Source organism: Aphis gossypii, chromosome 1, assembly GCF_020184175.1.
Source record: "Aphis gossypii isolate Hap1 chromosome 1, ASM2018417v2, whole genome shotgun sequence".
NCBI classification, from domain to species: domain Eukaryota; kingdom Metazoa; phylum Arthropoda; class Insecta; order Hemiptera; family Aphididae; genus Aphis; species Aphis gossypii.
The window spans coordinates 76,997,571-77,011,119 of NC_065530.1; the positions used below are offsets into that span (position 1 = coordinate 76,997,571).

General features: G+C 36.5%; 1 protein-coding gene across 1 annotated transcript in view; it reads left to right on the forward strand.

The window, feature by feature from the left end:
• The window catches only part of LOC114126281 (uncharacterized), a 230,168-nt gene that overhangs the window by 180,238 nt on the left and 36,381 nt on the right, over positions 1–13,549 (forward strand). The window contains 1 exon segment of the mRNA XM_050198555.1: positions 12,288–12,331. Within this exon segment, the coding sequence (XP_050054512.1) occupies positions 12,288–12,331 (44 nt within the window).

Consider the following 13,549-nt stretch of genomic DNA (forward strand, 5'->3'; position numbering starts at 1 on the left):
TTGAATGGGTACTGTGAAACGGGAAGAATAACTCAAGTATTTCGTGTAATGTTAATATTATTTTGTGAATTATTTGACAATGACGTTGAACGAAGTTATTCTTGCACATGCCAACGAAAAATCGCCTAAACAGGAACAACAGCTGCTAGCTGCTGTGTTCGGCCATCCTCCAGTTTCTCTGGATGTATTTTTTTTTTTAATAATAATCCTTTTTACTCGGTGGGGTGCGAAGTGTCAAGTCGCTATACAACAAAAGAGTCCTATGACGACGACGTCACTATAGGGAAACCCGGCATATACTGGTGTGATTGTGTGAGTATAAATATAAATATACGACTGCTGCCAGTGTTCGACGATGCCGCCGCCGCCGCCGCCGATAGATTTGCATAAACGGCCGGACGAATTAAAACAATTAATACCGTTATTCTTTATCCCTCCCCGTCTACGTTTACGGAGGCTGACTCCTCGCCCGCGTCGCACTCACGCTCCAGACGAACGGATTTAATTAAAAAAAATTTTAACATCCAGAACCGGCGGCGCCCTCGAGCGTCGAAAATTCGCCAAAAACGAACGCGCGTTACGATTATTATCATAATTATAATTATCGACCGATCTCTTCCCTGCAGCAGGCGCGATGTATGTGTGTGCGTGTATTTATGTATTAATTTGTATGTGTGTGCGTGTGCACAATACGACCGAAAGAACTTACACCCGTTCAACACTCCCACCGTCGCACCCAAATATTGGCTCGCCCGTCCAACGCCGCCTCCGTGTGTTTACAGGAGTTTTCGCGGGAGAGGGCCCGTCCGACCGACCGGCCAAATGACTGGCTTGCTGGCTCAGCACTACTTTTAATTAAACGCCGTTCATGAAATTTATTTTTAGGAATGTCTCGGAAGTTGGCGGGGGTGTATAGTATATATAACTATATACGTTTACAATATTGCGATCACCGCCGGACCTATCTAATTAAGCGATTGGTGTACACTTCGAGTCAATAGGCTTTTTTTTAATCCGCTTGAAATAATATGATACCACTTCAAACTACCCTTCAAAGTCTACTAAAACGTCCGCGATTATGTGTATGTGCTTAATATTCTACATTGAGACACCTGTTCTACTGAGTGTGTGTGACAACACTTAATCACATAAATAAATTTGTTTTCCTAGCTCGATACAACCGTCGTATGTTAGCACAACATGAGACATGTTTTTTTTTAAGTTTTCCGCTCGTTAATTTACGTAAATTAACAATAATAAAACTTATTACTATACTAACTGTGTTATGTATTTAGCCGATTAATATATTATTAGAACACTTATAACCCAGAAAATAAAAGGTATAATAACATACCTAATCGAGCAATTAGCAACCCAAACATTCTAAGGGCAATGCGAAGAAAGTGGCGCCCATTGTACTATATTAATAAACAATTAAACCTAAATCACACATTCATACGTCTGGAAGCGAGTAAAATCTGACTCGGATAGTCGGATGTCCACCAAAAAGAAACAGCTAGGTCGCCCAAAAAACTATAAAACTAAATACAATTGCGACTCCAATTCAACCCCACATAGTCCCCTTAAACAAAACCACTCTAGTTGATAAAAGATTATAGGCAAGATAGACCGTAGATAAAGCTCATCTGATAGTATATTGGATCAAAATTTGTTCGTGACATAAATGCTTAGAATATTAACTTAAGAATTTTAAACTGTAATTTTGTTTAAAAGTTTTAATTTAATATTTATTAGAAATATATTACCGAGTTCGATTATTTATAATTTTATAAGCTGTATGGTTATGTTTATGACAATTCGTCAAATCATATAGTTTATATATCGTTATAATATTATGATTTAGCGATTACATTATAATATGCCGATTATATAAAATAAGATAAAATAATTATTATACTACAGGACATATTATAAACATTAAACATATTATTGTACAAATATAGTTGTTGGGTATAATATAGAACTTCTAGGTATGTACCTATTGCCAAATATTCTAAACTTGTTTTTATTAATCTAATACTTAAATGTTTCCCGAGTAAAATATATTATTTACAGTTTATACAGACAAATATAATAACTCCGATGCGTTATTTGGCTATTCTACGACCGCCGGCTATTTAACGTAGTTTAATCAAAGCGATTTCGGTGTTAAATTCGATAACGAGGAATACATTATATTATATATAGAGAGAGAGATAGATGTATAGCATTTGTCCTTGGAAATCCAATGAGAGCGCCTTATATAAGGGAGAAAGACAGCAGCGATTCAGGGGCGTCTTTCCGAAATTATTGCGTCAAGCTCTGCTGCTTAACCCTTTTCCGGATTTTACAAGCGATCGGGGAGTCGTAAAGTGTTCCCTTCAATCGTTGCCGATAAGGCTTTCTCCGGCTATCCATTAGTAGGGACGTTGCCGGCTCAAATGCGTTGTCATAATAATAAAATGTTCGAGTGTGTGCACACTGAGTGTTATATACGTATATAAAAAAACCCCATTTCTACATCGAAGACAAAATTGCCGTCTATTTGTACAAACGATGTCTACTATTTTATTTACCATTTTTTTTATTATTATTATTATTATTATTTACAAAAGGGGGAGATGGTCCGTTCATAACTATAATATTATACTTTAGTTTCGTTCCTTTTTGATTTACTCGAAACACTGTCGGCAAACACGTCGACACTCTACCGGGCGTATTATGTAGTTCAAATATATTATGTTCGGACGTTTGCATGGAACCGCTATTTAGACCGACCCTAAACAAATATACCACCGAACTTGTTGTTGGGGTCGAACCGTGGCTCCGGAGAATCCGAAATTAGCTGTTTCATATAAAACGCTTTGGCAAAACCGCAATATTATATCGTTTCTCGTAACGGTCAACGTATATATTATATGAAAAATAAAATTCGGACGTCAACAGAACGGTCAAACGATTTACGACGTGAGCCATAACAGTCGTATTACATAGTGATTCGTGGTTGAGTATCTAAATTAACATACTGTTTCAATACTAATTATAAAACGTCATCAACAAACGTCGTCAGTCTTTGATATATTTTTCGTTATTTTTCATACGTATGTAATAGTAATATATTTTAAACGTTTCTTAAACATATAATATGTATCATAGATAAAATAGGTAGGTATATTATAAATATCTAATATAAGTTTTTAAAAACCTGTGACTATTTTATTTTAATGTAATTATTTAGTATATTCAAGTATCGCAATATTAGCTTAAAAGTATTTTCCCCGTCCCTGTATATAATACATTAATAAACATATTAATGTGTTACATTAATATTCATTCACGTCGTAATAATATATGATATTACTGAACGCCATAACGTTAGTTCTAAGTATATTTAATTCTCGACGTGGGGCATATATAATATATAATATTATGTGCGTTAATGTGCGGCCAGCACTACCTCGACATTATAGTTCCGTCATAGTTCCGTACAATAAATTTACTATAATCCGCATTCAAGACAAAAACCACCACCATCACTCATGATATTATTACGACTGTATTATAATCGTTAAGCACTTGCACGAAACTTAAACAAGTGTCTCCGGTAATAAGTATAAGTGCGTTTGTCGTGCGAGCGTATACAAGTTTCGCCTCGAGTTCCGCATCCGGAACACGAGACACAATGGGTCCATACATCACACGCGGTTATAATAATAATAAACCATTGCGGCATTCGAAGAAAATAGTGTTGAGGCATTCGTAGGCGGGGGCGTTCCTTATCACAATTGGCGTGGAGCGACATTGATACGATTTGCCTGGCGATAACGCGAGGTCATTCCGATACAATATAAAACGTCGTCACAGTCAAATCGTCCGCACCGGATTCTTTTGTCGGCATTTTATATTTATCGACGAATCTTCGGTATGACTTTTTTCGCTCGTCGCTTTTCGTGTTAAATCAACCGAACGGGAATTAACCAAGCAAACCGACGACGCGTTTATATAATATACCGCAAAAAAAACCAGAAAAAAAGCTGGTCCGATTTGAGTGTTGTGCGAAAAAAATCGTTTTCTTTTGACGCCCTCGAAACAGTCGACAATTACCGTCATCCGGAAAGGGAGTGTTTTCCCTTCATCAATTTCATCTGGCGTTTTTTTTCCCACTCCCGCCTCGCCCGTCATCATTGTGATTCTTATATTTTTAGTGGCCGTGTCGGTTTTAACTTTATATAGCGAGATTTTTTTCCCATTTTTTTCGGACCTTTTTTTATATGTATATAATATACTATATACATACACAGGGACATCTGGGATTGGTGGTGACAGGATAATGGGTATGCTGTAACGGGACTCAGAAGGCATAGATGATTGATCTGTTTCCCCGTGATGCCGCCGCTATATAACGTTAATTGGATGATCGATGGTTTTGCGAATTTATTATAATGAAGTACGGCGCGAAAACTCTCTCTTTCTCTTTCTCTTCCCGTACAGCCGCGCTCGGTCACTGCAAGCGTTCACTGCAGGCGTTTCGGTTGCTTAATTATTTTACATAGTCGTCGATCACCGTGTGTAATTATCTTATCGCCGAACTAATTGGCACGGGTAGGATGAAAAATGTTTGAAAATAATAATAATAAGCAACTGAAACAAAATTAAATGAAATATAAATAAAAAGAGGATATTATAGTAAATAACCGTGGGCAACGAGTTTAAACTCTATCGAGAACGTCGTGTCAGCGGCGAAGGCGGCGGCGGTTGGCGGTGGCGTGGTAGAGACGACGTGTACCTCGGGGGCTCGTTATGGCAGTACGCCGGATATCCAAATGAACGACCGGATGCCGCGTACATGTTCTTCGCCGGAAGCATATTACTGCAGCGAAACTTAACGAAACTACCAACCCGCGCCCCTAAACAATGACATGCACGTCACCGAGAGAAACGTTTTGAAATGGCAAACCGAGAAACTACGAACGGAATTAGCAGCAGTTTCTCGTAGAGTAGAGAGAAACTTAAGAAACTTCCAAGAACGCCAAGGGGTAAATCGTGTAGCATATATTTTTCCCACAAAAAACGAGCGTATTATCTGCGTTTGGCACCTCGGAAGATGTTTCGGGTGCAAAATATAATATATAAAAAAGCAGGTAAAACCCTTGTGCAGAAGAGCTATTCACGGTCATAATTCAATTTTATTTCGTACATAAAGCTAGCAAACACAAGGTAGTGAAGGAAAGAGAGAGAGAGAGTTCCTGACGAGTTCATAAATTACGAGACGTTAACTAGACTGTCAGAGTATAGACGATAGAATATTTTATGCTCCAACAAAGGTTATATTATCATTATTATTATTCCCCATGAACTGGAATAATTTTCATCTTCGGCCGCTGTTTATATATTATACTTAGTTATAGCTTTAAATATTCCTTAATCTATCTCAACCGATAACTGTTACTGCTGAAGTGGCAATTAATTGTGTGTTTTAATCGTTTCAATATAATAGTAGATATATATTATCAAATTTCCAGTATGATCGATATACAAATACAAAATATTAAAAAAAATAAACTTTATACTTCGTACTATTAAGTATAGTAAGTATGGTAAGTGTCACACGCAAGATTTAATCGACAACGATATGAAATACATAAAAAGTTACAAATTCTTAGTTGAATAGTTTTATAAAACAGATATTCAACTTTTTTTAGTACAAAAATGACATTATACTCTTTACGGTGGTATAAATGTATAGCATAAAGTCGCGTGGTTTTCGAAGTGTAACTATGTTTTTAATTGCCAACAATAATAAGATAGGTAGGAACAATATGTGTATTTGTAATGAAATCAATCAAATAGGTGTGTGTTTTTTTTAAACTATATATTTAAATCACTAAAATTACAGCAATGTTATAGGTTATTTCGACGTATTAAATTATTATTTTTGACTCGTCGCGGTATCTTATTGTAATCGGCTTATAGGGTGTATGAGACCCCACAAATTCGTACGAGAAGGGATATACACCCACACACACGCTTATATACATATACACATATTACTTGTATATATACGAGTTTGCATTTGTGTGCGTGAATATTTATGCGATTCGCTTAGCAACGAAACGAGACGACTACTGTAATGGTTCTGACAGCCGGGTAATTAACAGCCGGACGGACGGAGACAGCATGTCTTCAGATCGGACGTAGGCTCCCGGTCATCACCACCACCTCCATCAGTTTCTACAAAATTTGTGTATACGGTGAAACAGCAAAGCCGGTCGGTAGGTAGGTCGGTTTTCCCCTCGAGTGCCGACACGTCAGTGGATCGTGAAAAATTAATTTCGATCCCTCGTCTGGCGGGCAAGCGAAAAACAATTGCTCTCTGTATATTGTTTACTTATATATTACAACGAATTAGCCGGGATTGCATACACGCGACGAGATACGTAGTAATAATACACTATTCCAGTCCGCGGGAAACCGTTTCGCTGCCCGGAATAAGTCCGTAAAACGGATATGTTTACGGCGTTTTAGACCCTCAGAATAAGTTTTATTTTTTTGTAGTTTGTTATTTGCTCCTATTTTCCCGAATTCTTTTTTCGATCACTGCAGTGTCGCCGGTTTACAACAACCATGGGAATTGACCATAAATGAACGCGCGCGTGTAACCGGCACAGCCCAATCGGTTTTAGATCGAAACTGTGTATATCCCACTGTCAAGATCACGACCCTATAATATCATATAAATACATATACACGTATACAATTTATATATCTAGTGTTACAGTAAATATATATACGTAACCACAATTTGGAGAGCTAAAATGAGCTTACCTTTGCCTATGATGCATGATGTTTACTACAAATAAAATTATATCATATTTCATAATTATTTGAAATAATATAATGTATAACATTTTTTAATTTTTTTTTACACATCAGTAAAACCTAAATAAACTTAAGCCAAAGTCTACGGCACTGCAACTTGATTTTGTGATTTTTTAAGCTATTTATTAGCTATATTTATTATCATACTGTGGTTATCGGCGATTATCTATTTATATTTGTGATTAATATCGGATAAATCCATCTTCCCTAATTTATATTACCTTTTATTCGTAGCGTTACCGTCAGTTCAGCTACACGTGAACATTTATAGTCTGCAATACAGAGAATAAAATCATAACCTAAAGCTCTAATGCATCAAAGCGGATTTTCAAATCTTTCTTTAATACATAACATAAAAGATATTTCCAATAATATTTAAACGAATGTTTAAAAAACGACAGTCAGTTTGCTTTTTAACAGTAAAATATTGTGCTTCACCAATTTTATTGTGATGTGTGAAATAACACATCAATAAAATATAATATAAAAATCTAAGAAGATTTCAAAAGATAAGCCTAAAATGATTGTGAGGTTGGTGTCCTCACGAGTCTATTGCGCATAAATTTGTCCATCTCCCTACCATCCAAGTAAAAAATTAAGATTGATTAAAATCGTAACTACTTATACATGTTGTATGTACTCATCGGGCGCACGTTTCACATGCAGTAATGATGTTATGTAATCAACTACCACCGCAAGTCGGAATAACAAACTACGTTTTCATGTATAGATACACGGCGTGTTTAGTATACATCTTATATACGACTATACGAGGAAAAATGGGGAAAAAACTAGAAAAAAGAAAACGAAAACCGTGTATACGTACACACACACATACACACACATATATATACATCGCACTACGGCTGAACTTTCGCAAACCTTTGCTGACTTTTAATTACCGCTGTAAAATAGTAACGGTGGGGGATCGTTCGCGGCTCCCTCGGCATTTCTCATCAAACACGCACGCACGTCGCTGCTACCGCCACCGCTCTCTGATCCCTTGGTTCTGGATTAGACCCCGGGCTCGCAGAGCAAATATTGAACTAACGTTAAGACGTTGCACCCTCCACGTACCACATCCGCCCCGCGGTAATCACGGGACTGGCCGGGTCGGTAACGCGCAGAGACGCCGAGGGTTTTACACTATTGACTCGGCATATACACGTATAGTTTTTCCACGACCAACGCTCTACTTTATGTATACGTGTGTGTGTGTGTGTGTGTGTGTTTGTGTGTGTCTGTGTACAATTGCTGGATCGGGGAGAAATGATAAAATTCGCTGTGTTAGTCGAAATTTGATTAAACGACGATATCCCGCCACGGACGGTTTTTATTTAGTTCCACGTTCAAACGCGGCGATTATTATTATTATTATTATCATTATTATTATACTGATAAAATGGGGAGGGCGGTCGGCTGGTGTCGGTTTCGATAATCCTGGCGTTCGATATCTGAAGATATATATATATATATGTATATGTATAAGACGTTCTCGTATCGGTGTAATATTATATATATATAACATATATATGGCGGGATGAGGCTGCGGAGACTAAACCTAATAATAACTGTCGTAAAGACGAAATCCAGACCACCCCCTACCACGCCATATCCCGCTGAACTACTCCGACGTGGCGGCGATCGGCTACCACGGTCTGTCGATTAGGATAAGCCGTTCTGGCAAAGGGGAGCACCGACTTTACGACGAGCCCGGAAGTCAGAGAGACTGCAGCAGGCTAATAATGACTGTGTCCATATTATATTATGAGATCGACAACAACGATAGAGACAAAACGGTACACAAATCCGCCAAACGATGGCGTCCCCGATTTCGCTATATTTACTGATTTTTCCATAAATGCTTTAACAATAACATCTATAAGAACGAAATTTCTTAAAAATATTCAATTGTTATATCGTGATATCAATAACTTTAATTAAGTTCTTGTACATTATAGGTATTAGCACTATTAAAGTAATTAATAAATACTAATTTAATAATATTATATATATATTGTGCGTGTATAATATTATAATTTTTGTTGCTATTTTATTCGCGTGTTAATTTGTGTTCTCAAAACTATATATTTCGGTCAAACAATTATTATAATGACTAATATTAAAACCAAATTATATTCCGAATGTTGAATTTACGGACTTTTAATACTACGTGATTTTTAATTATATTTTTAAGATGTATTATTTATACTAATTTAAATATAGGTACTAAGAAAAATAAATGGAATGAAATAATACTAAAGAATGGTACGTTTTAAAATCTTAAATTTAAATGAATAAATAGTAAAATTTAATAATAACCAAATAGTTGAAATGCTGTATTATACATTGTATAATATATTTTATATTAAATGTAAATTTATTACTTTTATATCTTAATATATTAACATTAGAAACGTTTTAAAGAATTTATTTTTGTTGTATGGCCTTAAGTAATGTAATTGGCCAGTTAGAATGAATGGGGTTGTGGGAAATCTGCTTTAAGTGCATAGGCTACGAGTTTAGAACTGAGAAAAGGGTTGTTATCTTGGAGTAAAAATGCAAATAAAAATACTCAAAGTAAAAAAAAGGGTGATACTTGAAAAGATCATCGTCGACGGAAAATCAGACATTTACTGGTGAAAACAGGCTCGCGGCCGCCCCCACGGCTCCTCTGGTATCGTTAGAACAATCCCTTCGTTATCACACTTTTTTTTTATATTTAAAAAAAAAGGTCCTGAAAAAGCAACGCGATAGAAAAAAACCAACACTTAATTCAGGAATTAAAAACACCCTGTTGAGTGCACCAGTGGCTCTTCAGTATTGTCATCCTAGCCCCCAGACGTGTTTACAAACGGTTTTTATGTGCAAATAACAATAATGAGGGCGGAAAAAAAAGGTCGGTGGATTAAAACAATGGCATATTCAACGTTGTATTATGAGTGTCGTAAACAAATTGTAAGCCACACGCAAAGTGTTAAGCGACTGTATAATATTATAATCTTACCGATTAATAATTTTCGATAGTATAATATAATTGTACAATACTACCGCTAAGAATATATTTTAGCGTTTCAGTGTAAAGGTTCTCACCAGAGGTACTTCAAGGATTTGACGTAAGACAAGAATGCATATTTTTTGTATACACACACGACACGTCCCAACTGTATAATATGATACGAAACATTAGGTATAATTGAAATTTGAATATAACGAAATTCTCGTTATAACAATCCATAGCAAGTACAACCAGATGGTAATAAATTATTATAGTCACCGATACTTTTAGAAGTAAAATTAATTTGGCAACACGCGGTTATTTTAATACGTGGATTAATATTAATATAAGTTACTCCGGGAATATATTATTTAACATATACTTATATAATACATTTCGGGGATACAGTATTATTGTACATGTACAGTTTCAATAACTTTACCTAAAACTATACAGCATATTAAGCACGTGGTCGGCGCCCAAGTTTATCTCTCTCTCTTTCTATCTCTTGATCTCTCTCTCTCTCTCTCTCTCTCTGTCACATCCGGAGAGACGGCCAAGTTTGTTGAGTAAAAAAAACCGCATAACCTTAAATTCGTTCAGTTTTTTCCACCGGTCTAAAATTTCCAAAAGAGACCTAATCTGCCCGTATTGTACAACGAGGCTGCAGAAGAACTGAGCGATATAATTGTTCTTGTTTGCCAAGTATATACAGTGCGTTGAGCATATAAAACCGTTTTCTGGCGCTGCGGGACCGTGGTATATCAGCACAGTTCCGGTCCAGTGGTTCCGGCCCGGTAAATGCACACAACCACTACTGCTACGACAACGATGACGACGAAAACATCGTCGACTACGCGAGAGTTCTTTTTAAGAACATCCGCCGAGTCCGTTTTTGTGAGCTTCCTAACACGCCCGCCCATTCGACCGTCTCGATCCATCGGGGCGACTTGGTACGAAGTGGAGGCGAGGGGAAGCTTTGTTACGGCCGATAGTCAGATTATATGCATAAATACACGCCGCTCTGCAAGTCGTAATGAAGACATTAAAGGGTCGCATATTGATCAAACGGCCGTTTCGCCTCGCGCCGTGCAGTTCCCCTCTATCCGTTCAAACTCCGTCCATCTTGCTGCTGCTGCAGCCGTCCTCTCCTTGCAGCCCTTACACCCCACCGGACCCTCATATATCTTGACAATAACATGGTACCGCCATTCTACCTTCACCCTTTCCACCCCTATATCCGACCCACACCAACACTCACACACAACATATCACTACCGTTTACAATGAGACTCCTCTGCAGCAGCGCATAAACGCAATCAAGATCACTCTCGGCCGATCGCATCGTCGCGCCCATCCGACTAAATATAAAAAAGTTTTCGTTTTTTCAAAGGTTTTCATTGTCGTCCCTGCCACCGAACCCTTCAGTTTCTCTCTATCAAATATACGTATACCGTAATAATGTCGTATATATATATATATATATATATGTTGAACGTGACGAAAAAAGTTGTATGTCATAAATGTATATACGCATAGACGTGTAATAATACGCTCTCGTTCCATGCTTGTATATGTGTAGAATGGTTTTATCTTTTTATCTGTATAATATAATATATACGCATAGAAGTAAAACGGTGTTTCATATTTGACATTGCTCCTACTCTGCCCGAAAAGTCAAAAACTGCTTATCGGGCAGGGAATATAGACTAGAGCCTTAAACCGTTTCCCCTAAAAAGCTTAGCATAGACCACCGCGTGCGCGGGAAATCACTGCGGAGCAGCACGCAGAGAGGGGACACGGCAGAACGCATAAAATCCCTCGCGTGCTGTTTTTCTCTCGTATACACTTCCAGACACCTCTGCAAAGGTATTTTATTTTTCTTTCTACGCTGTTTCACAGAAGGGGTGCGAAAGACTTAAGCCTCTGCAAAAGAGATCACAAAAGTCTAAGGGAATAAAAAAAAAAAAAAAGTTAGCTATACATTGTGTAGGGGACGTCTTTTGTTAAATGATACACCGCCAACACAATGATAAAAAAAAATGAAAATATAAAGACCCGAGGTTTATGCGGTCATGTATGTATTTAATAGGCCAGTTCACACATACATATACGGCCTTTTAATACTTTAACCGACACGTTATACATCGTTCAACAGGTAGTCTATTAAAGAGGTCCTTGTGTGCATCGTTATGTGCTCGAAATATTTTTTTATCGCCCCTATATGACGTTTACAAGGGGTCACCTATCGCTATGGTCATATTATATACAAATAATATAATTTATATTTATATATAATATATATGTATGATAATATGTACATTGTACGTAAATATTTTTATTTTTTTTTTTAAACTGTTATTTTCAAGAGTGATTCTAACGTATTGATGTACAATTTTTTTTGTTTTAGACCTGTCAGTCCGGCGAGTGAGATACAAACAAGCAATGAGCAAAGTAAGTACCTACAATTATTACGTTTTATTTATTTATTTATTATTATTATTTTTATATATATATACATAGTAAATAATGTTATTTGAGTACTGCTATAATATATCTACATAACAATCATAAATACAATCCTGTATCAGTAATACTCGTATAATATGTGTTATTATGGCTCTAAAATAAACACTATGTTTTATAATAGGTCATTAAATTATTAAAGATTTAGAACCAATTCGTTTAAGATAATATATAATTATATTTTCGTCAAACAATATTAAAAACAAAAAAAAACAAAATAGATCGTTACATTATACTTTATTTAAGCTTTACTGTATTATTAATTATATTATACTACACGTATATTCCAAACTAAACTGCCACATATAATATATATTTATGTACATAAAATTGACGTGAGCGTTTTCCTTGTTATATGTTTAACCTATATCGTACCTTATACGTCATATTTACTAGAAAAAGAAAAAAAAACAAAACCCCAAAACTAGTAATTTCAAAGTTAAAATGAGGGAGACTTGGCAAACACACATATACACGCGCCCGACGCCATCGTCAACTCACCGGCATATAAAAACAAACACTGCCACAGCAAAAGTTTTAATGAAATATGCACGAGGCAAGGGTTATTTACTCGACGGTCGACTTTCTAATTTATCAAAAAGACATTTCGTTCAAGTGTATACAGATACCTCTCCAACTACTCGTCCGCCGTTCGTCTATATCTTTCCCGTCTTCGACTTCTTTGTGTCGCCCGTTCGGCTGTCATCCGAAACGCATTAATATACCGACGGTCTTGTGAGCAAACACAAACCGGGCAGAATCGGCCAAGTATTTTAATTTATCTGGAACGCCAATACGCAAAGTTTCCACTTCTTCCGGTGCCTGTCTCAGCCCTGGACGTGCATGTGAAGCTACGGCAGCGCTCGCTTCCCGCCAGAATGTATATATATTAATTAAATTCCCAACCAGAGAAAGTATATCGATCATCAAAGAAAATAGAAAAGAGAAAGAAATCCCGATGAAGATATTATTATGTATTCTGTCTATACAGTTACATATAATATTGGCACGATCAAGTAAAAAAAATACCCCCCCCCTACGTCAATATAATGAATTTAAAATTAACATCTCAATATTTACTTCAGTTCAAGTAAAAATAATTGTAATCAATCCTTTCAGAATAAATTATATGATATAAACACGCAT